General features: G+C 31.6%; 1 protein-coding gene across 1 annotated transcript in view; it reads left to right on the top strand.

Annotated features, from left to right (window-relative positions):
- The window catches only part of LOC143223541 (ATP-dependent RNA helicase DDX54), a 39,657-nt gene extending 13,936 nt beyond the window's left edge, over positions 1-25,721 (top strand). The window contains exons 8-18 of the mRNA XM_076451624.1: positions 1,263-1,473; positions 4,901-5,035; positions 5,235-5,320; positions 11,416-11,548; positions 12,608-12,678; positions 19,041-19,214; positions 21,079-21,236; positions 22,677-22,781; positions 23,989-24,096; positions 24,728-24,825; positions 25,462-25,721. Coding sequence (XP_076307739.1) covers positions 1,263-1,473; positions 4,901-5,035; positions 5,235-5,320; positions 11,416-11,548; positions 12,608-12,678; positions 19,041-19,214; positions 21,079-21,236; positions 22,677-22,781; positions 23,989-24,096; positions 24,728-24,825; positions 25,462-25,643 — 1,461 coding nt within the window. The 3' untranslated portion in view covers positions 25,644-25,721. The remainder of the gene's footprint in view (positions 1-1,262; positions 1,474-4,900; positions 5,036-5,234; positions 5,321-11,415; positions 11,549-12,607; positions 12,679-19,040; positions 19,215-21,078; positions 21,237-22,676; positions 22,782-23,988; positions 24,097-24,727; positions 24,826-25,461) is intronic.
- Positions 25,722-27,272: the final 1,551 nt, after the last annotated feature.

The raw sequence follows: 27,272 nt of genomic DNA, 5'->3' as shown, positions 1-27,272 counted from the left end.
AATATTGTTTTGATATTGTTGCTACAGCACTAAATCATGGAAGGTAATGTGCCTTTGTTTGTTAACTATTCTGTATTTTATTCAAACATAAGTAATATGCTTTGTTTTTGTTTAATTATTCAGTACCACATAATTGAATATACCTAAATGCAAGATCTAGTAAGGTTTTCCATATTTTCTTATGTTTAGCACAAATTATAATATTTAAACATACTGAGACAACAGTTTTTCCTGTAATGATTTCTTTCTGTTTTACCATGTTTAGCTCAACATAATTATTAGTAAGCTTACTTTTTTTCACTTACATCATGTTATGTAACTAAGAATGAGAATCATTGTATCATAGGCTTTCTTTCTTTATTTGACCAAAATATTTTTTTTTTACTTCTGATGAAGCTAATTAAAGTTCAAATTGAATTATTTTGCACATTTTTATTCTATTGTTATTTTTCTGTTCCTGTGAAGAGTTTCTTGTTTATATATGTGCTACACCTAAAAGGGAAATGGATAGTTAACTTTTTCTTGTATATGCAGTTAGCACATTTTAAGTACTCAAATAATAATCACAGAAAAAAGAAACAAATATTTTGTTCAGACTACTATGTGTACAGCTCACTTTGTAATAACTGTGAACGTGACTGTTTTCCTCGATTTTGTAATAATAGAACATCAGACTTTGCCCCTTTTATGGCTTGATGATCAGAACCAGAAGGCACGTGCATTATGTAATGATATATATCGTCATTGATTTTGAGTAATGTACTTTTTCACTGCCAATTTCATTACCAAAATTATTTTTTTCTCATCATTGCTCCTAGAAAGCCATTGTTTCACATTTAACAAAACTTAACCTTATTTTTTGATATTGTTATGAAAATATGTTTTTAGCTTTTGATCCTAACGTGTTAAAAGTTACATTCCAATTAAATTTAAATACAATATAATGTGTTTTACTGAAGATGGTTTGTGAATTTCTTTTGTTTCTTTGTGAGCTGGTGTTTTATTTCTTTTAAGTTTTGGGAATATAGGGAGTAAAGCTTTAACTCCAGACACTGGTTTGTTTTTATTTCTAAATGATTTTGTGAGCCTGATTAAGTGAAGTTCTGTATGTTAATGAAAATTTGGCTGCAGTACATGTACAGCTTGAATTTTTTATAATATTATTGTTACACATTCAAATCTTATTTGAATAGGAGTGAACTTTATACAAAAGAGAAGTTTGTAATGTGTGTAAATCTGAGGCTTTGGTATTTCTTGTTCAGGTTCTAATTCGAACAGGCATCAACTGCACATATGTGTATAGTAGTCTGGATCTTGTTGCTCGAAAGATAAATGTGGCAAAGTTTAAAGCCAACAAAGCGAATGTACTAATTGTAACAGATATAGCAGCTCGTGGAATTGACATCCCTATGTTAGACAATGTCATCAATTATAATTTTCCTGGAAAACCTAAACTTTTCGTTCACCGGGTTGGTAAGTTATAGTTTTTATATGATTTTATTTCTGTATGTGTACTGAGCAATCTTTGTTTCAAGTAGGTTTGTTAATGGAATGGTAGAAAGGTTTTTGTTTTATTTAAAGTATCTTTCTGGGTTGTTGTTGTTTTTTAATTAGAGATTTATTTCAGGTTCTGTTATATGGAGCCCTTTATGCTTTTTAATGAATTTGTAACTAAATCTTTTATAACCAGATTGTAGTCCTGAACATTTAAGCTGTAAATTTTTTAATTAGATTTTATGCCATAACCTCTTATTTGTTTTATTATATAGGATTAATAAAACATATTTTTTTTTCTCTTGGTTTGTGAATATTCTTTTAGAATCAGGTTTGATTCTTGGTTTTAAAGTTTTTCATTAATGTTTTAAGCTTAGAGTTGGCCAATGTTGGACATTTGGTTACCTTTTTGTGTTAAATTTTTTTTTGCATGTAAATACTTATTATTAGTATCTCATTGGATTTAGTTACATTTATTCATTATATGATTACTTCTTGTACAGTTGTTGACATGTATATTAAATAAAGTAAAATGTGTATGGTTCATTGCACCCTAGCCTCTCTACACCTTGGAGCACATTCTTTTTACTCTGAAACACATTACTATGTTCCAAGGGATTAAGATTTCAATATCAGATGGTTCAGCTCCCTATTGGAATATTGTTCTCTTCCTTTTGGATTTGCTCCTCCAGTGTTCCACCCATGCTTGCAGTACCTCTTCCTACATTGAGTATAGACCATACCTAGTACAAAAATGGTGCAGTCTCTCATGTAAGATCCTCTACTGTGAGAATCTCCTCTTTTTGAATGTTCCTTTGGATGCTATCAAAGTATACTTCTTCCTTTCCCATTGCACTGGTCCCTCAATCAATTCAGTGTGAGATTCTAGCCATATATGTGAGAGGAGGTAATGTACTGTACCAGAAGTTATAATTTTCCTGTACTGAAAATGTATTTCCAGTAGGTACTTCTACTTACACTTTCTACTCTTCCTCTCCACTTAAAGTGAGTGATTCCATTTTCTACCTAAACTCAAAGTGATGGTTTGGCAGAGGGTTGTCACATGATGATTTAAATACAAGATGCAGTTGAACTGCTTTGATCATGGAATACATGGGAACTTAAGAATTTTGGCCTTTGAAAAATATTTTGCATATAATGGGCAACACTGAACAAGAATAATGATATCTGTGAAAGGGAGTTTCATTGAATAGAGGGAGTCAAGTGTCAGGAGGGTGTTTCTCATTCCTGTTGGTGGAGGGTTATTGCACGATGTTTCACATGCAAGATACAGTTTAATACATTGATTGTGGAATACACGAAAATATTTTTGCATATAGAAGGAAACACTGAATGAGAATTAGAATATCTGTTAGATATATATATATTTTCAGTAGAGGAAAATTATAATTTTCTTGTCTACTGGGGTTATCTACTGAAAATATGTAGGATGGCATAAAATTAGGTATACAATTGGTAATTGATTATGAACTTAGAGTAATCAAATTAAAATTTTAAGTATACAGTTGATAACTGATAATGTATTTAACAGCACTTTACATAAAATTATGAAACATTATGTGACATAGAATTAAGGGAAAGTTAATCTCAAGTTATTTGTGATGATGAGAAACCCATTTGAAGTAATAATGTGTTCTCAAGATGGCTGGTATGGGTATTAGCACTTCAATTTTATTTTGATTAAAGTGCTAATACCCATATCAGCTCTCTTGAGAATACATTAATCCCAAGTTAATTCTGCAGATGTCCCAAATGTGAAACCCACCACTGTTCACGTAATCCTGGCGTCTGCCTGCCACACTTCTGCAAACTTTTCAACGCAAGTCTTTCTATCCATCAAGTTCTGTAAATGCATCTGTGATATACCCTTTAATTTTGTCATACAAAATTCCATGATTTTCTACTGTACACTTTGTCTTTGAAAACACTCAAGAAGAAAACATCCATAATGCAACTGTATACCTACTCTTTGGTCATTATTATATATTTGAATTAAGGACAAAATATTGTAATATGACAAACTTGACAGAAGAATAAGTGGAAAACGGGTACAGATTGAAGATTAATATCAAAACATGTTAAAGTAATTTTTAACTTGTTGGGACTAATAAAAAGTGGTTGGGTGAGAAATTTAATATTTTAAGACTTGCAAAATTTATTTTGTTAATTAACTGTACCTATTTGATGATGAAGCAAACTGCAGTTTGGTTGTGTTATGTTATTAAATGATCTCCCACTTCTACCATGGGAGCAATATATATGATAATTTTAGAAAGAACTTGGAAGAAAGAGGACATTTAATGGGACAGTACAGCACAGAAGGATATTATGGTGAACTGATAAACATCAGTGTTTAAACATTGAGAAAGCATATCATTATTAGTATGCTTTTCCTCATTTTAATTATTAATGTGGCTGAGTGTTTAACAACTACTTTTGTGATTAAGTTTTATTTCCTGTTCAGTCAAGACTATTTGTATGAACTAGTAACCATTTCAATGCCATTTAATATGTATCTTTTGATAATTTTTCTGTTTGACTTACTGCAAGTGGCCTGCATTGAGAAAAATATGATGTAGTGTAAGTCTTTAGAATTATTAATAAAATTGGATTGAAATTAAAGAAGAAGAGTATATTATAATAGGGAAACCACACCATATCTGTTATGTCCATTACTGACAAGACCTATAACCAACACCAAAATCTCCTTAGGCCAGGTGAGATATGGCAAACACAGTAGTTCAGATGCTATTTACATTAGGAAACAACAGCTTTATAACAGCTTTACAGTGTGAATGGGATAAGTGGTTGAAGGTAATTTTTACCTGAAATTTGTGTATGTGACAACACACCAAAATTAGGGTAAGGATTACTAAAAACTATATTTATTTTAACAGTATGTATGATTAATTATTACTTTCTTTAACATTAATTAATCTACTCGTTATTTAGAAGAACTGGTGAACCGTAGTAACAATGAAAGAAGGCTACATTAGATATGTTATTGGCTATAAAATCACGGCCTAAGCAATTGGAGATCAGGCATGCTTCATAACTTCAGCTGGTTTTGTAGTTGTGTGGGTTTTTCTCATAGCAAAGCCACATCGGGCTATTTGCTCAGCCCACTGAGGGGAATTGAACCTCTGATTTTAGTGTTGTAAATTTGGAGACATATCGCTGTACTAGCGGGGGGCGGTTTTGTAGTTGTACTAAAATCTGTCTGATGCAGTTCATTACACCATGGCCTTTGTGAATTTTTTTTTAACTGAATGAGATATTCTGTGTTGCAAATTGTACTATCATACTATCTATTTCCATTCCAAGTAATTCCAGAAATTTCAGATAACTTAATTTTTCATGTTTGTAATATTCTTATCCTCACTAGGCCGAGTGGCTCGAGCATCTCGCAGTGGTACAGCCTACTCAATAGTCACACCCGAGGAAGCTCCTTACCTTCTTGACCTTCATCTTTTCGTAGGAAGATGTTTGAAGCTAGCCAAAAACCATCCTAATGAAACTGGTATGTGTAATTATAGCTTTCTTGTTTAATCAATATATGACAACAAACTGTATAATTAAAGGCAGAACTGTAATTAATAGTTACATTAGACTTTTTAAACTTGCAGGAAGATTGTGCTTTTGCCACTAAGCCTGGAATATTTACAACTTTAAAGAACTGTGTTATATACAAAATACACTATGTACTACTTTTTCTGTAGATGGAATTTATGGATCCATACCTCAGGAAATTATTGATGAAGAAACAGATTTGTTAAAAAGATGGCACGATAGCTCTGTAGACTTGGTGAGTTTTTAGAAGCAAGCATTATATGAATGTTAATTATGTATTTTCATTAAGGTAATCATAGTTCGTGGATTTATTTTTTTCAGTCGGTAATTTTGAAGTTGTACTTTACTTTGTAAAGAAAAATAATTCTCTAAATCAAAATCCATAAAAAAGAATTATAGAATGATTTTTAGGTAAAAGAACAATATCTTACACATTTTTACTTTGCTCTAGAATTTTTCAAAATTATTTTGAACTAATGAAAGTACCCACCTTTGCTTGGGTTATTAGGTTGTTTGTGTGTGTATTCTGAACCCATTTCATCATGAAAGTATAATAGGAGTTGCTAGAAAACATGACAGAAAACCATTATTGGAACACATTGTTCAAAATTCATTGTTACATAAGGATCAACATCTTTTCTATGTGGTCTTTTGCTAGCTTGTCTCATTAAAAAGATGAGCATTCACATGCAAGCACACATGTGGATAGTATTAATATGCAGATGCACACACTCAGGGCCCACCTAGTATGGGTGCAGTATGCCAGATTTCTAGATTCTTTCCTCTTGGAGCTATGGTGGTCACACATACACAGATACCCATATGCACACTTATGTACACATGCATGTCTGTTTATCTGTCTGTAATTTGTTTATGTAATATAAAAAACAAACACTTCTTATTAATGTTGTTTTTCACTAGCTTTTCTCATTAAAAAGCTGCACAAGGGAAAATAAGTGGATTCTGAGGATGTGCACCTGGATATTACTTATTCAAGTGTACATCCTTGGGGTCCACTTATTATGAGAGCAAAATTTCAAGCTTCTGGGTTCTATTGTCTTGGGGTCATGGTGGTCACGCAAAGACCCACAAACCAGACAAATCATTTTATTATTATAGATGTGCAGTTTTTGTACAGCATGATCAAAGCAGGTGATAAGTTGATTTTGTTCTATCTGCCTTTGCTCCTCTGTTATTTTGTTCAGATTAAACTTGTACTGCTCATGGAGAAATAGCTGTAATGCTGCACTTTGTGGAAGAATTTAGAAAGCAGTATCCTTCACTGGTAAGTCAGGTGGTATCTCAAGGGGACAACTTCCCCTATCTTTGAATGACGAGGACCAGTTGAATGAATAGTGATAATTACTTGAGGTAATTCTGGCTTTACTGATTTAGCTAAGTAATTTGAGATTTAAAAAATGTTTCGTATTGAGTGAATCAGTTTGTAAATAAATTTCAAGTTAATAGAGTCAGCCTGTTCAATTTGCAACTTTAGTAAAGACAACTGTATCTAAGGTAAGCACCACATTGTGTTTGTGAAATTAACTCCACTGATGCAAACATGGTCTTTTTGATGGACCTTGAACCACTCTGTAACAACCAAATAACCATGAAAATGTCTGCACTGTAACTTTTAATGTAGGAAATGCATCATTACTAAACTTACAAACTCTTAGTTAACACTAGAAGTAATTTGTACAAAAAAATCAGATTTTTATTAAAGATTTGAATATATGAGAGTATGACTCAGATTTCTGACTAGTGTGAGTGCAAGGCAATTTTTATGTTAAGATAAAAATAGTTTTCAAATTTCATTTGCATAACCTCAAAACTCAATGAATATGGAAAGCTTTATACCTCATATTTTGTTATCTGTCATTCTCTAATACTATATATACTTGGTTCATTTGACTGACCTTGTAATTGCCACAATAAAAAACAAAACAAAATAAATATGAATTATCCTTTCTTTTATAATAATTACAGATTCTGACATAGAATCAGTTACTTATCCTAAACAGATTGAGGCTGATAGCAGTTTACATTTGTTTTTATTGAATTTTATTGTACTATTCCTCTACTATTGTATTCCTAATACAAGCTGTAAATCACACAGTGAATGCAGAGCTCAATGATATTAAATAATGTAACACACAAGCTGGTCACAAGCATACCTCATGGAGAAATATTTTTATTTATTTTTCATTAATTAACCTTCTCCAACTTAGTAAGTTTCTAATTTTGAACATTTCAATTGCTTTTATAACAATAAATGAAAAAATATACATGGAAAACAGAAAATGCAATACTTACACTTGGTCACTTTCTGCTGTTGGCCTACTGTCAAAACTTCAGCATATATTTTTGAAATGACAGTGGTGGTATGTTAATGAAGTTTCATTAATTTCAAATCTGCACTTTAAGCACAAACCTAACATGCACCAAGCAGTGTCTTGTAATTTAACTGGCTTAAAGCACAAACCTAACATGCACCAAGCAGTGTCTTGTAATTTAACTGGCTTAAAGCACAAACCTAACATGCACCAAGCAGTGTCTTGTAATTTAACTGGCTTAAAGCACAAACCTAACATGCACCAAGCAGTGTCTTGTAATTTAACTGGCTTAAAGCACAAACCTAACATGCACCAAGCAGTGTCTTGTAATTTAACTGGCTTAAAGCACAAACCTAACATGCACCAAGCAGTGTCTTGTAATTTAACTGGCTTTAAGTACAAACCTAACATGCACCAAGCAGTGTCTTGTAATTTAACTGGCTTTAAGCACAAACCTAACATGCACCAAGCAGTGTCTTGTAATTTAACTGGCTTTAAGCACAAACCTAACATGCACCAAGCAGTGTCTTGTAATTTAATTGGCTTAAAGCACAAGTTGATACTTGAAACTTTTAGTACCTGTATCTGATGATGATTTACTGGCTAAACTGTGGTTGTGAATAAATGGAGTTTTTGTGAAATCTATAGTTGTCTTTGTTGTGTTTTCTTCAATTCAGTAAAGCACAAGTGCTTTTAAATAATTTTCTTTACTGCTCAATCTGAGCATAGTAATAGGAATTTTTAATCTGTAGGTGAAATAACTAAATTTATATTTTGAGAATAAAGTAGCACTATAAATCATTCAATAAGTTAAACCTATTTTTCTACTGGTTTATATCTATAAAAGAAAACAACTGAAAGGTATAAGAATTAGATTATTTTTAATTATATATACATAGGGGTTGAAAATTGGAAAATTTGGAGAGAGTAAATGCCGCATCATGTGGACAAGGGGAGATATAGAATTTAAGTATTTCTTTTTGAAAATAAGAAATCAAAACTTGTGTAAAATTAAAATATTATTTATCTATATTTTTTGCCAAATTTATTTCTAGGCATGGCCAGGTGGGTTTAGGCATTCAACTTGTCATTTGAGGGTCACGGGTTCGAATCCCTGTTGTACTAAACATGCTTGCCCTTTCATCCATGGAGGCATTATAATGTGATGGTCAATCCTGCTATTCATTGGTAAAAGAGTTACCCAACAAATGGCAGTGGGTGGTGATGACTAGCTGTCTTCCCTCTAGTCTTACACTGGTAAATTAGGAATGGCTAGTGCAGATAGCTCTTGTGTAGCTTTGTGCGAAATTCAGAAACAAGCAAATTTCTAGGCATTGATAATAAAGTAGTTTTATTAAATTTTGAATTTAGCTCTGAAAGGTCATCAAAAACAGTATGATCTACCCATATCAAAAGAATTAATAAAGGTTGTTTTCAATGTGCATTACATCTTATGTTCAGTCCATTTATTTAATGACACAAGCTATGTTTTATTTGTAGTTAAACACAAAGTTACACAACTGTGCTGTGCCCACCACAGGTACTGAAACCTGGTTTCTAGCTTTAATAATCCAGACTTACTTACCTCTGTACCACTCCTAGCACATTCAGTAAATTTTAGTAGAACTCAGTATATGGCTTTGCAATTTACCTTACCAAGCCTCCTATTTTGTAGAAGACTTACCTTTTTAGTATTATTTTGGGAAGTTAATTTACCTCAAGATACTACAGTGGTATGGTATTGTTATATAGTGGTATGTAATTTTTGTTTTAAATTGTTTCATTGTATATTCAAAGGAAATATTGTGTTGTGTAATATAAACATATGTTGATTAATATTCTGTTTGTATATAAAATAAAGATGATAAATATAAAAATTTAAGGTCTTTTAATGTTAGACAATTACTTTTTGTAGAAACAAAACTATTGCCTTGAGTGAAGATCTCTTGAGAGAAGTGTATATTAAAATAATTGTACTGTATGTTGTATGTCCACATAACTACTTTGCAGGGCATGGATGGATCTTCAACAAAATTGGCATGGAGGTTCATTAGATCCATGTGGAGGTACATATGAATGTTTAGTTTTGCATTTTGCAGTTTCTATGGTGTGCTTTGTTTTTTGGCACAACTTTCTCCTGTGGATGGATTTTCATAAAATTTGGTATGGTGTTTGGTTCATGGGGAGATGCATACAGATTTTTAGTTTTGCATTTTGCATGATCATTTTTGCATTTTTAACACCACTTTGCCCCTTTTGATGGATCTTTACAAAATTTGGCATGAAGGTTTGTTGGGCCCATAGAGAGATACATGCAAACTTGTGGTTTTACATGTTGTGTTTTGTAGTTTTTATGGGCATTTTTTTATAACTGTAAATAAAGGAAGCAATTTTATGTCTTAAGGTAACCTTTCATTTATCATTGGTTTAAATAACTTCTGCCAGGGGTTGGGTACTCCAGGTAGTTGTTAAATAAATTAGAAATGGCATTGATATGAGAAGTTCTGGAGAGGTTATTGAACTACGATGTAGTGAGCAAATTTAGCCTTATCAAAGTATTTGTACGACAGGTTTTGGTTTCAAAACTAAGTTCAAGTTTCAAATATGATCCAAGGAAACACCTTAAGTTATATAACCAAGGAAGCTATGTATGGTTAGAAAGATGATTATTGAAGATGAGTTATCTATTTGATGATATTGCATTTAGATATTTCTCATGGAACTACCTCCACCTCTTCCTGTGTTGTGCAAACATCTGCTCTTCCAGTTTCTGCAGTCCAATTAACTCTATCCTGTGGTTCTTATTATGTGTAACCTTGCCTTCATGTTGTCAATATTGAATCATATGTTGTCAACAACAATGCTTGTCTTAATATCTACAAATTTCATGTTCTGATAGCTTTTTGGCATTTTCTTTCACCATTGTGTTTTCCTTTCTTAAACTTTTTTTTTTTTTGCTCTTAATGTTCAATTTGGCTGATTTGTTTAAATATGTAATACCTGTTAGAGATGTGACCCTGTTCTTACAATTAAGTTGAGGCAGTGCCATGACCTCAATGCTGGGTTTGGTTTGTTGTACTTCTTGTTGCTACAGTTATTTTGGGAGTTTGCCTAGTTTCAGCCAAAAGCTTGCTTCCTCTTTATATTTCTGGTTCTTAATATTTGACACTTTGTTTACTTATGATTGAGGTTGTTATATATGGTCCACATGTCCTAACCATAATGTTGATGTTACAATTCTGTTTTTCATTCTTAATTTTGTAATGCTGAGGATGAGTTATGTAATCTCGTCTGTCCAGTTGAGTTCGTGAATGTAAGTAGTTAATTCTGTTTATACTTTACTGTAGATTGCACTTCACATGTGCACATTCTCTTTACCACCCATATCAGATTAATTTCCTACTTCCGAAGCAAAGAGCATACCTTTTTACAGAAGTTGTGTAGGATCCCATACACCCGTGCTTCATTTTCATCTCGGAGCATACCTATTCATTCTGGGTGGCTGCTTTCTACTTTTTTTTCGATTTTGTACACCTATACCAACCTTTCCACCATTTTGATACCGATTATGGTCAAAGTGTAGTTGGCCCTTTCTGTAGTTTTGTGCTTAATAACAAACGACTCTTTGAAATCTGACTGGGATGTTACAGTCAATGTTAAAAACAATATTTCACTTTCACATTGCTAATTTTCCAAAAGTTCTTTCATCACCAATGTTTTTTTTCTTTTCCCAGAAGTGACAGAGTTTTTCCTACTTCATTGGGATCTTCAAGAGAGGATTCTTTGTAAATGTAATAATGAAAATTGTGTATTATATTTTCTGAGCAAAATAAAATTAAAACATTTTCATCTTTACTGTTACCATTCTCGTGTACTTGCATCTAATATTTATATTAAAGTACAGTTCAATGGTATCCTCATGGATATTAAAATCCAGTTGAAAGCCTGTTGCACAACAGTGTAGTATTTTACAAACATTCTCTTCTGTATCTTTCAGACTAACCTGGTAAACGTTTGTAAAAATGCTTACAAACAGTATGTCAAATCTCGAGCAGCACCTGCAGTTGAATCAGTGAAAAGGATGAAGGAACTTATGAATTCAGCTATTGGAATTCATCCACTCTTTCAAGGTCAGAAAATTTTAATATTATCACTGTTACTAGAGAACAGTAAGTTTGTCAGATCTGTGATTGTTATTAATGTAGATGATTTTGTGGGTTGAACATGAAAAATTGTTAATGGTACAGCTGTTTATTTGCATTTATGGATTTTGTTCAAACCAGGAGAAATAATTATTGTTTGAAAAGTAAACGTTAAAGATTTAATTTTGGTAAAATAATAAATGATAATATAATAAAATATTAATGTAATTAAAAATTTTCTTTGGAATAGACCAAATAAGATTTATTCTGCAAGAATGTTATACTATAAATATATAACCAATGATTAATAAATATAATTTATTTTTGTTGCCAAGCAGTTAAAGGATTTATCTTGCAAAAGCACTAAGTTACAAATACTGTAATAACAGATTAATGTAACTAAATATTTTATCTCTAACAAATAAATTGAATTTATTTTGCTATAATAGTAAATAACTATGTAATAAAATATTAATATACGTAGATATCTTCTTGTAGAGAAATAAAATGCTGTATATAACTAGAATACTAAATAATATTATATAATGAAATATTAATATAATTAGGTATCTTGTAGAGAAATTAATCATTTTATATAGCTAGAATTCTATACAATATATAATAAAATATTAATAAAACTAGATGTCTTTTGTTGTAGACCAGTTAGAGGTTTTATTTGGCTAAACTATGAAATTACAAATAATAAGCCCCACAAGTAGTTCAGCTGTAAGGTTTCAGTATTTGCAGTGGGCACATAACATAGTCCATAGTCCAGCTTTGTGCTTAATAACAAATAGTGATTAATGTAACTAAATATTCTACCTCTGTTGCAGACTACAAATATAGTTAAAACATTTACTTTTCTTAAAGATTGTATGTGCAGTTGAGTAGTCAGTGAATTTTGTACAGTAATTAATTAGTTAATTTAAGAGGGGATCATGATACATCTTTGTGAATTTGTTAAAATTTTCAATTAAGTGCAGTACTAGACATGCTATTTAGATAGTTGTTAATATTTATTAATTATATTTGTGACATCTTTTATAGAAAAGACAAACCACCTTGAAGAACAGCGAGAAAATATTTTAGAAGGAATGAAGAAGTATAGACCAAACAATGTAAGTTTTTTAATATAATTAGTAATTATGGTAATGACCAGATGTTGTTAATTCTATGATGCTATGTTATCAAAACAACTAAAATAATTTATTTTTGCTTTAGAAATAATGTCAAACATGTTATAATTTATATGCAATTAATGTCATAATTTATTTAGATAAACATGCTGTTGCAGTGGAAGATTTCTGATTCAGTGGTTACACAAAATATTGTTTTTATGGTAAAGGTGCACTTTTATTTTTGGATTTAAAATTTTATTCTACATCAGTAAAAATTTGATACATAACTACATGCTGTTTTATGCTTACTGATAATGCATATAGTACTAGAAAAGTCAAGTATTTAAACTGAAGTAATTACAGGTGTTGAGATGTATCTTCTTCCAATGTAGGAGTAGTTACTCTGCAGGGATAACCATTGGAGAAAAAGCTGTTTTCCTACATTTTCCACCCCCAGTGCCACAGCGGTATGTCTGCTAAACCTGGGTTTTGATACCCGTGGTGGGTAGAGCACAGATAGCCCATCCCATTGTGTAGCTTTGGGCTTCATTATAAATAAAAACCTACATTCTTACTTTGTGTTTCTTTGATTACCATTAACAAAATAATTTTTCTGCAGTCTCATTTTTCTAATTTTAAGCTATGCATCAGTAATGGTAAATGAAGAACAAAGGATTTTCTGTATCATTAATAGTTATATGTTTATTGTGTGAATATTATGATGTCCTTTAGCAGTGGCATAGATCCTGGGGGGATGGAGGATACATTCCCCTTTCATTTTAGGTGGAGAGTATGGTGCATACAATCATCATCCCCCCCCCCTACAGTTTGGTCTATTGAATTGTTTTATTGCATCACAGGCCTACAAATTGTTTGTTCTTGTGATTCTCGTGTTCTTACCAATCAAATTACATAATTAGGCCTAGATGTAGGCTTTTACAGTAGCCAAAATGTACATCTTTAATATAGGTGTGCTTCTAAGCTTTTTTATCTAAGTGATAGTTCGTAAGTATCAGTCAGTAGGCCTAAGTATACATGCAAGGCTTGCAAGCACTATCACAGAATCTACCTATGTCTTGTACATAGTATAAGATTAAGAAAATTTTTATCAAAACAGAACGAACAGAGCATGAAATTCGAAAATATTACTCCCAAGCATAAACTCCTGTGATCTAGATCTGGCAGGCCATTTCTAGCTTGTAGCTGCATCGATCTTGTGTGTATATTGTGTAGTTTTCCTACGCCATTTGTTCTTATGCATGTCTAGCTGGTTTTATTCTCGAACGCCTTACTCTCCTTAGCTGCTGAAGCCGCTGACCATAGTGTATGTTTAGTGTACAGTTAATGACAGATTCGGGCAGCTCGGATCCAGACACGCCTTACATCACTCCCCTCCGCTCCCTTTAGTCTGAACCTCGATTTTACAACAGGGCTCATTAGACCTGTGTTTGTGGCCCTCATTAATCCTTGAAATTTCAGATTATCACCACCCTCTAGTAAAGTGCTGGTGCTTTATGGTAAAAGAACAATATATTCTCTTATCATAGATGGTAAAAATATTGTATTTTCTTGTATAATTAGAACACAAAAGGAGCGATTTCAACGGCCTGAAGCCTTTACTCCAATTGTATTGCTAGTTTTTGTTTAGGTGTTTTTATTTAATAGACGTGCTTATAGACATTATATCACAACGTGTTTGCCTTTTGATGAGCTTTAACAGGAATATAATATATTTGTGATCAAGTATTTTTAGAGAAACTTGTGTTGTAACTAGCACACATTATTGTCCCAGTGATGCCCAGGCAGCCAATCTGCTCGGTATTCACTGTGAGGTTCGCTCGTTCGACTTAAATACATTGTACAGTTCAGTCCTACTTCCATTCTGTTCTATCTTTGTTCATTGTACGTTAGAGTTTTTCAATAAAGACTGTATTTTAGCCTGTTAAGTCATCTGGGAAACAGATTCCAATTATGACAACCAAGCGCCTGAAACTTTCCGATATCAGACAGTTCTGCAAGCCAGTTACAAGTACTACAAGTGACAATGCAGATGCAGATAATCCAACAACCTCAAGCAAAAGAATAGAAACTTGCCATACAGAGGAAATACTATGTTCATCAGAGAACGAGTCTGAAAATGCTTATGCAACTATTGCACATCATGAACCACCAGATAGTTGTGAAACAAGTTTGTGCAGTAATTAAAAATCTGAGACTCCACAGATAGTGTGGAAAGCCATATCATCCAGACACACAGCTAATACCATGACAGAAAGCAAAATCCCAAAATATCAACTTCTAAGGCAAGTGGCTTGATGAGTTCCCATGGCTGCACTTCAACAATCAGATTAAAAAAAGTCATATGCTTTCATTGTGCCAAGGAGGAAAATACAGTCCTTTTTACAGGAAATTTGGAGAGGCCAGTGGAGTATACCTTCATATCCACCGGTTTTAGCAACTGGAAAAAGGCAAAACAGAAATTCAATGAACACCAATCCTCCTCTCAGCACAGATTTGCGATATATCCAGAAGGTTCACTTGATCTAACTCCAGTGACTGTCCAGCTACATGATGGAAAAAAGAAGCAGCTGGAAGAATGCAAAAGAAGTCTAGTCAAAGTATTCAGAAACTTACTTTTCTTACTGCATCAAGGTTTAGCATTACATGGACATACTGATATGGAGGGGAAGATCCTGAGTTGATGGCCTACTTGTCAAAGAAAACCACATTCACATCACCCCAGGCTCAGAATGAAATAATGGAGATGTTTAACCATCAAATACTGAGTAACATAGCACACGAAGTGCAGCAAAGTAAAATCTTTGCATTAATGGTTGATGGCATCCAAGATGTTACAGGTGCCGAACAGGAAGCAATTTGTGTATGATACATAGATGAGAACCTTGACGTCCATGAGACATTTCTTGGTTTGTACAGTGTTTCCAATACAACTGGTGAAACAATATCCTTGACTATACTTGATGTACAGACTAGACTCAATTTAACACTGTCAGGATTAAGAGCACAAACTTATGATGGAGCTGCTAACATGAGTGATGCATACAGTGGATGCCAGGCAAAAATAAAAGAGAAGCAACCTTCAGCTTTGTTTTTTCACTGCAGAGCACACAAGGCTAATTTAATAATGCAACATGCAGTTGAAGCTTGTGAATGTGTTCGAGATTCTATCCAATGGGTACATGAACTTGGTGTCTTGCTTCAGAGGTCGGGCAAATAAAGACAATCTTTGAAAATATTGTATCGTCAGACAGCCACAATGGTCCAGTTAAATACATCTGTCCACTCTGTCCAACATGCTTGTTGTACTGCCTATCTGCAATTACATGTGCTAATGATCACTACAGTGACATTGTTGATTCTTTGTCTGAATTAGCAAATGAAAAATCAGATGTAGCAGTGAAAGCTCGAGGTCTGCTGGACAGATTTGACAAAGGAAAGACAGTTTTAGGATTGTTGATGGCTCAGCATCCATTAGCTGTATTAGAGGAACTAAACCGTGCATTCCAAGCAAAATCAGTGACAGTATCTGGCATGATTGAAGCATCTGCAATGGCAGTTGAGCAATTTCAGCTATTGCAAACAGAGGAAAATTACAACAAGATTTTTGATGAAGCTGAGAAAAAGGGAACTTCCCTAGATCTGGTGCCCATTGAACTACCATGCATTTGCAAATCCCCCAGAAGGATCACAGGTGATGGCTCAGCACACCATTCTGCAAGAGCTTGAGATTACTACAGAAGCCAATATTTTTAATTTTGGACACAATCATAGAACATCTGACCACTAGATTCAATGCAGACAACAATGACTTGAGGCAATATCTGGCACTTGAGAACATGATCACATCTGGCAAGATTGACAATTTGGTTATAAACTTCTATTGAGAAATCTCTGCAAAACGGCTCGAGTTTCAGTTGCCCATGTTCAAAGGAACAACAAAAGCAGTATCTCTGAAAGGTGCAAAGGATGCTTACTGTAAAATGCATGAAACAAGCCAGCAGATGTTTAGTGAAGTGTTTCTTTGCATGAACATTTTGCTTGTATGTCCAGTATCCAGCTGCGAATGTGAAGACGTGGTTAAGGTCAATTACGTCTCAGTGCCGCCTCAACCATGTGGTAGTTTGTCACACTCACAAAGATGAGGTTGACAAGATAGATATAGAAGAACTTATGAAAGAATTCATAAACAGATCATTACAAAGGAGGTCTACGTTTGGGAACGTGTAGACTAGAGGACTAAATGAATCTTACTTCAATGAAAAGAGATTACCAATTTGCAAATTAAATAGTCTACATAAGTGGTTGCAAAAATCATCCCCTTCCCCATCGGGTGTAAAAAATCTATGCCTCTGTCCTTTAGAAAACATTCTTATTATTTAAATTTTACTGTTGAAAAATTTATATATTCAGCTTTATTGTAGTTTGTAGGTTAAACACCTCATCTTTAAAACTACATGCAATTCAAAGAACTGGAACTTCACCCCTGTAGCCTATGATTATGTTTAGCTATCCATGTCTTCCTCTGTTGAAAATAAAAGAAGACTATCTGTTACATTTTCATGTTCTGGCTACATGGTTAATTCTTGATTTTAGGGTAAGTGTGTTCCAGTTATTAGTGTAACCAGACTAATTCTATGGATTTGTAATTTGCATTCTGTTGTTGAAAAAATGTTCTCCATGTCTTGAAGTTAAGGGTGCTGTTAACTAGCTACCTTTCCTTTAGTGTTTCGGTTTAAACTTAGGGACAGTTATATACAGCTAATTTAAGTGTCAGCTTTGTAGAAACGTCATGAAACAACTTTGGTTGTTCAAAGCTATATGTCCTCTGTTATTTTTTACATTCTCCATTGCTATGCTGACATATCAAATATTGATATGGTAGTTTTGTTTAATTTAAATTAATTTATTTATTTGAATAAATAAGTTTATTTAAATTAAACTGTTGGAATTCTACTACTTGTACAGGGTGTTCGAATGAAATAGTAACCTTAGAATATATGTTATTCCATAACTACTTTTAGTACCTAAACTTATTACATGGATACCAAGTTGATGGGACACTTAAAACATTCAAACGTTAAAACATGTTTATCTGTTCAAAACATAACATTTGTATTTAATTTCTGTAAAAAAACTCTTCTGTGTTTTTCTGTTAGTTTTATATAAATTTAAAGTTGGCTTCATATTTCTTATTTTTCTGTTTTAATAACTTGGGTTAAGCATTTTAAAGGACAAATTAACGTATGTCTAAATGGAATTTTATTTTATATGATGTTTCGTGTAGATGCCTCTCACAAGCACTGTATAATGTAGAAACTAAGCTAAGAATAAAATTACTGAAGGGTGGTTTTAAGTAAGTTGCCTTGCATGTGGATATTGTGTCAGAACATGAAGCATTTGGTGATTTAGGAATTTGGTTTATTTGTGAGATAAAGTATTAATTTATTTTTCTGAATAAATAAATTTATTTATTTAAATTAAACTGTTGGAATTCTACTATTTGTACAGGGTGTTCGAATGAAATAGTAACCTGCAGCCATAATTTGTTAAAATTATTTTTTTCTTGTGGGTGAAAGTTAAAAAAATAATTGCTGGTTTGAGTTTATGTGCATTTTTATTTAATTGTTCATCATACAGACTCTGTTTTCTTCAATATATTAAGTCACAAAATTTGACTTAAAAGCATTTTGATTATATATAAATTAGATGCATATTTGTATATTAATTTTCTATTACTTAACATATGCTGACAAAACCTATCCTGTTAGAAAAATTTAATTTTGAATAAAGCTAAAATTGTTATATGTGAAACATTTATTATCTAATAAACATGAAAAAATGTTTAAAAAATATCTTGTTGAATGTTAATTAAAACTGTTCTATAAGAAAAGATATTGCTTGTGTTTGTAAAATGTCACACAAAGAAATATATTTAGTGTTAGATAAATATTAAAAAGTATATTTTGGGTGAAATAGAAATTATTAATTGAATTCTAAAGAAAGTTTTTGTGAAAATATTTTCAAATTAAAGTTGAAGTGACTGACTTGTAAGGAAAAGATACCAGGCATTAAAGTGACTGTGAACTTAGGGTTTGAGAATAGATATTAATATAAAAACCTCTTGTATGGAAACATCACATACTATAGATGAGTAACACAAGTTTATATGTGTAATAATTAGCTACTATCTTTGTCAAAAATTACTTTCTGGTAATACATTGGAGACGTACTTTGTGCTCAGTTGTTTTAAAGTTTTGAAGATTCTGTGCATATGAATATGTTGTATTGTTGAGGTTTTTTGGAATTAGCGTACTTAAAGTTTTATTTATCTTTGATTATAGACAATCTTTGAGATTGGTCGAACGTCTAAAAGTCAAGCTCGTGATGTAATGCAGTGTAAAAGGAATTATCATGAAAAAGTGATTAATAAAGCTCGTACTAAACAACAGTTTCAAGTTACAGAAAAGGAGAAGGAAATACATGGTTCACCAGGTGTAGAAGATGATGATATGCAGGTGAATTGAGTAACATTTATATATTTTTCAGCCCTTCTGTATGTAGGTTTTATTTAGCAAATACAGAAGACAAAAACATAGAATATAACCACAACATTAAGAAATTACATTTTATGTATCCTTTTATTAACATTAAACAAAACTCAAGTGATTCAGGGTAATTTAATGAAGCACAATTTCAAAATGTAGGCAGAATGTATCCACCATTTATAGATTTTGAGTTACTGTAATATTTCAATATTTTATCAGCACTATGTAAAATAATATGCAATCAACTCAGTACAATAGTTTTACGCTGTGAAAGTAAGTTTACCTGAACAGCGTAATGCTCTCCACACTGACTTAGTCAATTTGACCAACCAAGTGACCTTTTTGTACTTGCATAAAGTCTTCATAGATTTGATATTATGTGCATATCTTTGCAAAATTTGGCAGACTTTCAGTAAACATTATAAACCTTTCACATACAAAATATTGTATGTTTAATAAACTAAAAAAAGATTTGTCTTAGAATATATTGTTAAAGTTAAAAATACTTTTCTTCATTTCAAAAGTTCCAAATTTCATTTGTGTATTCTCTAAAGGCTCTAAGTATATTTCAAGTGTTTATTTTCAGTAAAACTTTATATTTTGTTATTTTCTTTACCCTAAATCTACACAAGGTTGGTCAATTTGACAGCCCTAGTAACCCCCCCCCCCAAAAAAAAAAGAATGAAATACATCTAAATTACCCTTTTTTTTTCTTTTCTAGAATGACTTCAAATGCAGAGTGAAACTACTTTCATTTATCCTATGTAGTTTTAAACTCATAACAATATAAATCTATTTGTAATTAAATTTTATTGTTTTATTTCCATTTGAACGATGTCTAACTACTGAAAAGAGAGATAAGATACCTAGAGAAAATGTGTCGAGTGAGTCACAATAGGGAAATTGAAGATTTTTTTTTAAATGCTGCCTAATAAAACTGAACTAAAAACTTGTATAGTCTTAAAATATGGGTTATTAGCCAAAGTTTTATGCTATACTAATTGTTGTAACATAAACAGAAAGTAGCTTAATAAAATCTTGAATGTTAGATCCCAAAATATCATGCAGTAAAGGATACCTGGGGTGAAAAGGTTAATGGAAGAGTGGCATACATTTTTAATAACTTTAAATTTCGACTGTATTATATTGGTGCAAAATTCCATATAATATTGTTCATGTATACTATTTATTCTTGTTGTAAATTGCACCACTTTTGCTTCAGTCTCACTCTCACCTGCTCATGATTTTTGCAACCACTTATGTGGACTGTTCAATTTGCAAATTGGTAATCTCTGATTACGTGAACCTGAAAGCTTTAAACGTGCAGTCACAGAGTAATCTTGTTGCCACGATACTTGCATGTATACTTAAGAACTATCGCTTAGATTGAAAAGCTTAGAAGCAAGTCTATATTAAAGATGTACATTTCGGCTACTGGAAAAGCCTACATCTAGGCCTAATTATGTAATTCGATTGGTAGGAACACTAGAATCACAAGAACAAACGCACACTTTGTAGCCCTGTGATGCAATAAAACAATTCAACAGATCAAACTGTACGAGGGGATGATTGTATGCACCATATCCCCCACCTAAAATGAAGGGGGAATGTATACCCCTATCCCCCCAGTATACAAGTGTCTATTAATGTTTTCAAAAGTGAATTGGAATTTTACATAATAAATTATAACTCCGCTTTCTGTCTGTCTGTTAAAAAATTGTGAATAAAAGATCACCAGTTGTTCATCATAAGGTAATTTGTAAGAAGTATTTTAGCAAATAATTACAAATTCCAATGGTTTAACATCAACAAAATTTATAAAATCATTCTTTAGAATGTTTTCAGTGTTATTATTGGGAGCCGACAAAAACAGCTAGAAAAACACCAAATATCTGGAAACCCCCAAAAGAACAAAAAGCTGCAAAAGAAGAGCTTCAGGGATGATAATTTTTATTTGCCTTACAAGAAAGCTGATCATGAGACAGAAAAGGGGTGAGATATATAATTTTTATTCAAACATTCGTAAGAATTAAAAAATTAACATTTTTATGGTGTAAGGTTTAAAACAACAGTGTGAATAGGTTTAAAGAATAATTATTTTAATCTTATTTATAAGTAGTTGTTGTAATAAATACTTTTCAATAATCCTAATATGGTAAAGTATTTTATTCAAGATTTTGAAATCTTGGTTATTGATAAGCTGTTTAAAGTTACAGCAGTTGCAGTTTCTATTTAGATTTTTTATCCAGTGTTGTAATGTGTTCTGTCATTGGGCAGTTTCTTTTGTATTATTTGATAAAAAAAAACAAACAAACCCAGTCTGTATACTGATAATGAATTAATTTATTTATTCAACAATATTTACTACAGGCCATGTTCACTTTGACGCAAGTTCCAAGTCTATAATGTTTTATAAATGTTTCTGTAATACAGTTTTTCTTCAGATTTTGTCAGACTGATTATTGTGTGGTATTTTCAGATTCACTTCTTTATCTTTGAGTTATCAAGTAGAAGAATGAGTGGAAGTTTGTCACAAAATGTTTATAGATCAAAATTGATTTGTAAGGACTAAAATAATTTATAAAAAAACAACAACAATTCACACACTTAATCTAGTTCACATCAAAGGAGTTGTTCAACTAATAAATGACATGAATAACATATTGGCCACTTCTATGTCTGTTGTATCTCAGCCAGCCTGATAAGCACTGGTGTTATGTGAAAATCCTCATTCTCACTGGATATACAGATGTACTATAGCTGACATATCACTGATTCATCTTTTTACCGTAACTCATAAGTTCTTATAATTAACTATATTAAAGACAAACCACAAATAAGTGTACCAGAATTTAGTGCTACCCACTGTGAAACTTGCATGTAGTGATACATTTGCAGTTCTCACTGATAGCTAGCATTGATAAACAAAACTTGAAGTTAATGCTGCATGGAAGGATTTTAGAGTCCTGAAAATTATTTTCTGAAGTTTGTACAATTCTGCATTATTTAAAAGCTCAGTAACTGTAGAAATTCAAAGTTGTGATTGATTACTATTTATTTTATCTATTAAAATAACTGTAGTTTATAGCAACTATATTTTGGCTAAAAGGGAATTGAACTTTCTCTCTCTGTAAGTTGGTACTTTAATTTAGTTCTTAAAATTTTCTATGCCATTTTTATTTATTATTAAAAGGGACCTAAATATTTTTCTGTGTAGTTTTATACTTAAGTATTGCTGAACACTGAAAATTTAGTACAAGCGGTATAATCAGCAAGCCTTATAACTCCTTGGTAATGTACTTGTTGCAGAATGTCTAGTTTTTAACTTTTTTTTCAGTGTGCTTAATTCTTATTTATTTCTCCAAGTTTTGTATCATTTTTATGTTTGTAGACTTGACACAACACGTCTTCATTTTTATTTACTTAACGTAGGCTAGAACTTGAGAAAAGTTTTGATCGGCAAGCAGTTGGTGCTGTGTTGGACCTTGTTGGAGATGAGGACAACTTTATGAAACACAAGAAAGGAATCACCAAATGGTATTTTTCAATTGCAGATTTTCTAGTTTGGTATTGTCAAGCTAAGATATTTAAAAAGTAAAGGAAAGATTAACCCTTTCACTGCTGCCACAATGGACTACACTGACCTCATGTCCATCAGCATGACAATCCATACATGTTTTATGTGGATGCATGAGGGTTTTTAAGCTTTTAGTTAGTATTATAAGTCTTTAGCAGACGAAAATAAGAATTTTAAATTATTTTTATTAATAAAATTATCTATTACTATTTACTAATTTTTAGTTGTTTTTTCTTAAAACATAGAACAATAAACATACATATAGACAAAGAACGATTTTTAATACTTACAGTTTTGCAAAATTGATTTCTGCTCACACCTTTACTTGCTATAAGTTTGTCTTTCTCCCCACTTGAAAAAAAAATTTTTTTGTAGGTTTCAAAGGTGCATTTTAAAAATCAAAACATAAACAAACAACTGAATAGTATACACAAAATAACTAATTTATCTGGCTTTCTAACAAAGCTTTTTGTAAGTTAAATCTCATTTCCATTTAAAGCAATAATTTAGTCAGACTTCAAAATTTCCAGTAAAACCCTTGTTTTAGTTCTTTTAAGCTATTAACAAATGACTATCAGATTTATGTCATTTGGAATGTGCTCTTCCTATTAATTACAAACATGTACTTAAGAGAAGTAGATGTGAGTAGTGAAGAGGTTTCTAAAGAATGGAGTACTCTGGTAGGTTTGCTAAATATATTGATACTTCAGGAAATCAAAAAGGTGAAAGGTTCTTATTTTATATTTTATCTTGTTAGTGACTGAAATTTGAGTTTCAAATTTGTTAACTGCTGTAAACCTTGCATGTCAGGGTAATACAATAGAAATTGACAAATAAGACAAGGGGACATGCTATGCAACACAGTGTAGGATTTTTGGCAATTAAGAAATTAAAACATATATTAAAATTTGAATAATAAACTAGGTTTTGATGCAGACTTTACTGACATAGACTTATAATAAGTATAAATTTTTGAAAACTAACAAAACATCATGGCTTGCACTTTTTAACCTGTATGTAAAGAGAGGATTAATTGAAACTTCTAATCACACTGTTTGTTTGGTATAGTGTTGAGAAGTTAAAAATTGTTTAATTTTAAAGCATTAGGTATGAATTTTGTAGCTGATGCATTAACTATTTGTATATTTTATGTTTTATCCTATTTAGGGATCGACGAAAGAAAAAGTTTGTGAAAGACATGGGCATTGATCCCAGGAAAAAGAAAATTAAAACTGAAAGTGGAGTTTGGATTCCAGCTTCTTACAAGTCAACCATGTATCTTTTTGTTGAATATTTATATTTATTTTATTCTTGTGATTAACCTCCTATGATTACTAGATATTGCCTTTGACAGAAGAATACAATATAATTGTCATTAAATGTTTCTAAAGAACAATTACATGTAGAATAAAAGTTTACATTTATAAGACATTTGTTGTAGATGTTGCTTTACATGTACTGATGTATCTAATCAACATCTTTCAAAATATATTTATCAAACTTAACCATAAGAATGTGAAACTTTAAAAAATTAGAAGGCAAAAGGATTTTTCCCAGTGTAAATTAGATTCTTTATTGTTGGAATGAACATATCAGACATCTTAAGGGATTTTAAATCTGGGTTACTTTTCATATTTGTAATGACTGTGAAAGTTTGAATAGCTTTGGAGATTGCCCAAGTCTATATAAGCAATATAATAAATATAACTTTTATGTAATTGAAAAAGATCTTTGAAAGAAGGCTCTAATATTAAATATGGTGATGAATGTAAAAATCCAGATATTTTAGGTCTTATGTAAAGTTTGGATGAAACTTTCATGTTTACACAATTACAAAGCTTTAGATGAAAAAGTTGGTTTGTGAACAAGGCACCAAACCAGGTTTGACAACCCTAACTTTGATCAGTTACAAACAGTGGAAAGAAAAGTATAAGATTGATAAACAAGGAAATGATAATGAAGAGACTGATCCTACTCCTAAGCTGCATACACCAGTGGGAAAAGGTTAGTGAAGCAGCTTTACTTGTTATTTGTTGTAGATATGACATCAATTCGTTAAGTGAAATTTTTTAATATAAAATATAAGAAAGCAAACTGCTTTAGAGGTTTGAATTTTTGTAACAGTAACAGTTATGTTCAGTGGACATAAGGTTTCTGGTGTATTAAATTAATGAAAATTGTTTAAGTAACAATTTTATTAAACTGGTGGATAAAAAAAAAAAAGTTTTTATAGATGAGCTTAAACATGGATTACGTTAAAACTTAGTGTTAATTATCAGTTTTTCTTCAGTAGTATTTGTGGTACATTATCTTTTAATGTAACAGTACCAATTTCAAATTGTTTAATGATCCTATAAACTGCTGTGTTTAAAATAATGTGTAAATTCTAAAGATTATTAGTGAATAAACAAATGACAGAATAATTCTGTCCAATCAACTAAATCAGTGAACTATTTACTTCAAACTTTAAACACTAAAATAAAGTGTCTTTTGATTAATTATTCACACAGTGTTTCAATATTTTGTAAGATTATATAATTAGTAATCTTATCTTATTTTGTTAATACAATTTTTCATGTTATTGTTATGTTTTAGAACATATATTTTGGTTATTGGAAAATTAATTTAAATTTCTGGCAGGTAAATTTACGAAGTCATCCCGACCCCACAAGCTAGGCCAGGGCCGATCAAACTACAAACGTGAGTTAAAGCGTCCAGAAGAAATTCTGAAGGCAAGACAAAAGAAAGCTCGTATGCAGTTTCACCAGCGAAGAAGACAGGCAGAGCGCTCAAAGAAAAAAGGAAAAAATAAAAGAAGATAAACTATAATTAAGTTTGTGTACACACAACTAATGTATAGTTTGATATATTAAATTTCTATTTATGTTTACATCTCATAATCATTGTAACAGATAAGTTGAAATGTAAAAATTACTTGCAGAAGTTCAGTCAAAAAAGTTTTATTACAAGCATCAGCTTTTCCAAAAATACATTTTCATTGCAATAAAGCGCATAGGTTACACCAAGAAAATTATGAGAGGCATCACTGGAGGGCTAACTAAGTTAACACCAGTAACGTTTCAGACCATTTCATCACAAGAAAAAGACTATACATTTTTTTTCTGGAACCATGCATTACAGAAAGTAAAAATATCATTCCTTTTTTTTTTAATCTGTATACTATGAATAGAAATTATTTCTCCTTTAGTCCTCAATAACAAAGTGAACCCACAAACATAGTGTTTGTTACTAAAGATAAATATTTTAATGCCAATAAATTTTTCAGCACAAAAGTTAGGTTCAACTTTTCAATAGCTTTATACTATAAACAGTTCTGTAAAGCTGTTAAGCTTCTGTAAAACAATTCATTTTACTTCATGACATGGGTGTCTGAGCTTTGGTACAATTTCCAACACCAATTACAACAGATTATGAGGCTGGCTTAACAACAATAAAATAATATGTTATGATGACATATACAATGGTAGGATTAAACACCCTGCAGTGTAAATGGGGTTAAAAAATTAGCTGGTAAATAAAGTTAACTTGATATCAAAAAAGACCACCAAGGATGTTATTGGTAAGAACATACATAATATCAATGTGAAAGATTATTCTTTATCCAATTTCTGGAGAACAATGTGCACATTTATAAGACTTTGTATTTAACACCAAGCATATTTAGATGCAAATTCATTGCACCAGACCCAAGTACATAAAATGTACAAAACAGTAGGACTGTTATGTCCAATGTTGTCTAGAAGGTAAACTTTATTTAATACTGGAAATATACAAATTCATGTTACAAAAGAAAAAGATGCTCTTAGTCTTATTCATGATATCCTTTAAATGTCCTTAAAACATCAGACCAAAAAGTAATGGTCACCAATAGACAAACAATTAAATAATTTGGTTAATTTCTTTAAGTTCAAGTTATCTGTGTTCTGCCTGCCATGGGTATCAAAACCCAGCTTCTAGTGGTGCAAGTCTACAGACATACCTTTGTGCCACTGGAGAGCCTAAAGTGTTTGAAAAGGGTTAATGTAATTCCTTAATGATAGTATATAGTAACTTTACATTCATCAGATGAAAATAAATTCCATATTTTCAATAAAGCAGTAGAGCCTGCGAGGAACTTCTTAGCCAGTTATTTACAAAAGTGCCAGGAAAAAAAATAATCACAAATTACATGCACAAAGCAAATATATAATCAGGTTTTAATTTCCAAGAATTGCCATATTTCTTACTGTATTATGAAATTTTAGATGACTAATTATTTCCCAATATTAAATGGGAAAACAAACCAAAAAAAAGTATTTTAACACCTGCCACACAACCAGGCCTATCACCTTTTAATACTGAGTCTAGGATGATCAACAGACAGGTGATTTTGATAGATCTCAATGAAGTTCAGTATAATCCTCGCAATGAAAACTAAATATATATTAAAA

Source organism: Tachypleus tridentatus, chromosome 8 (genome assembly GCF_004210375.1).
Source record: "Tachypleus tridentatus isolate NWPU-2018 chromosome 8, ASM421037v1, whole genome shotgun sequence".
Taxonomy (NCBI): Eukaryota; Metazoa; Arthropoda; class Merostomata; order Xiphosura; family Limulidae; genus Tachypleus; species Tachypleus tridentatus.
The sequence above is the reverse complement of the archived record's forward strand: the minus strand, read 5'-3'. Positions and strand labels throughout refer to the sequence as shown.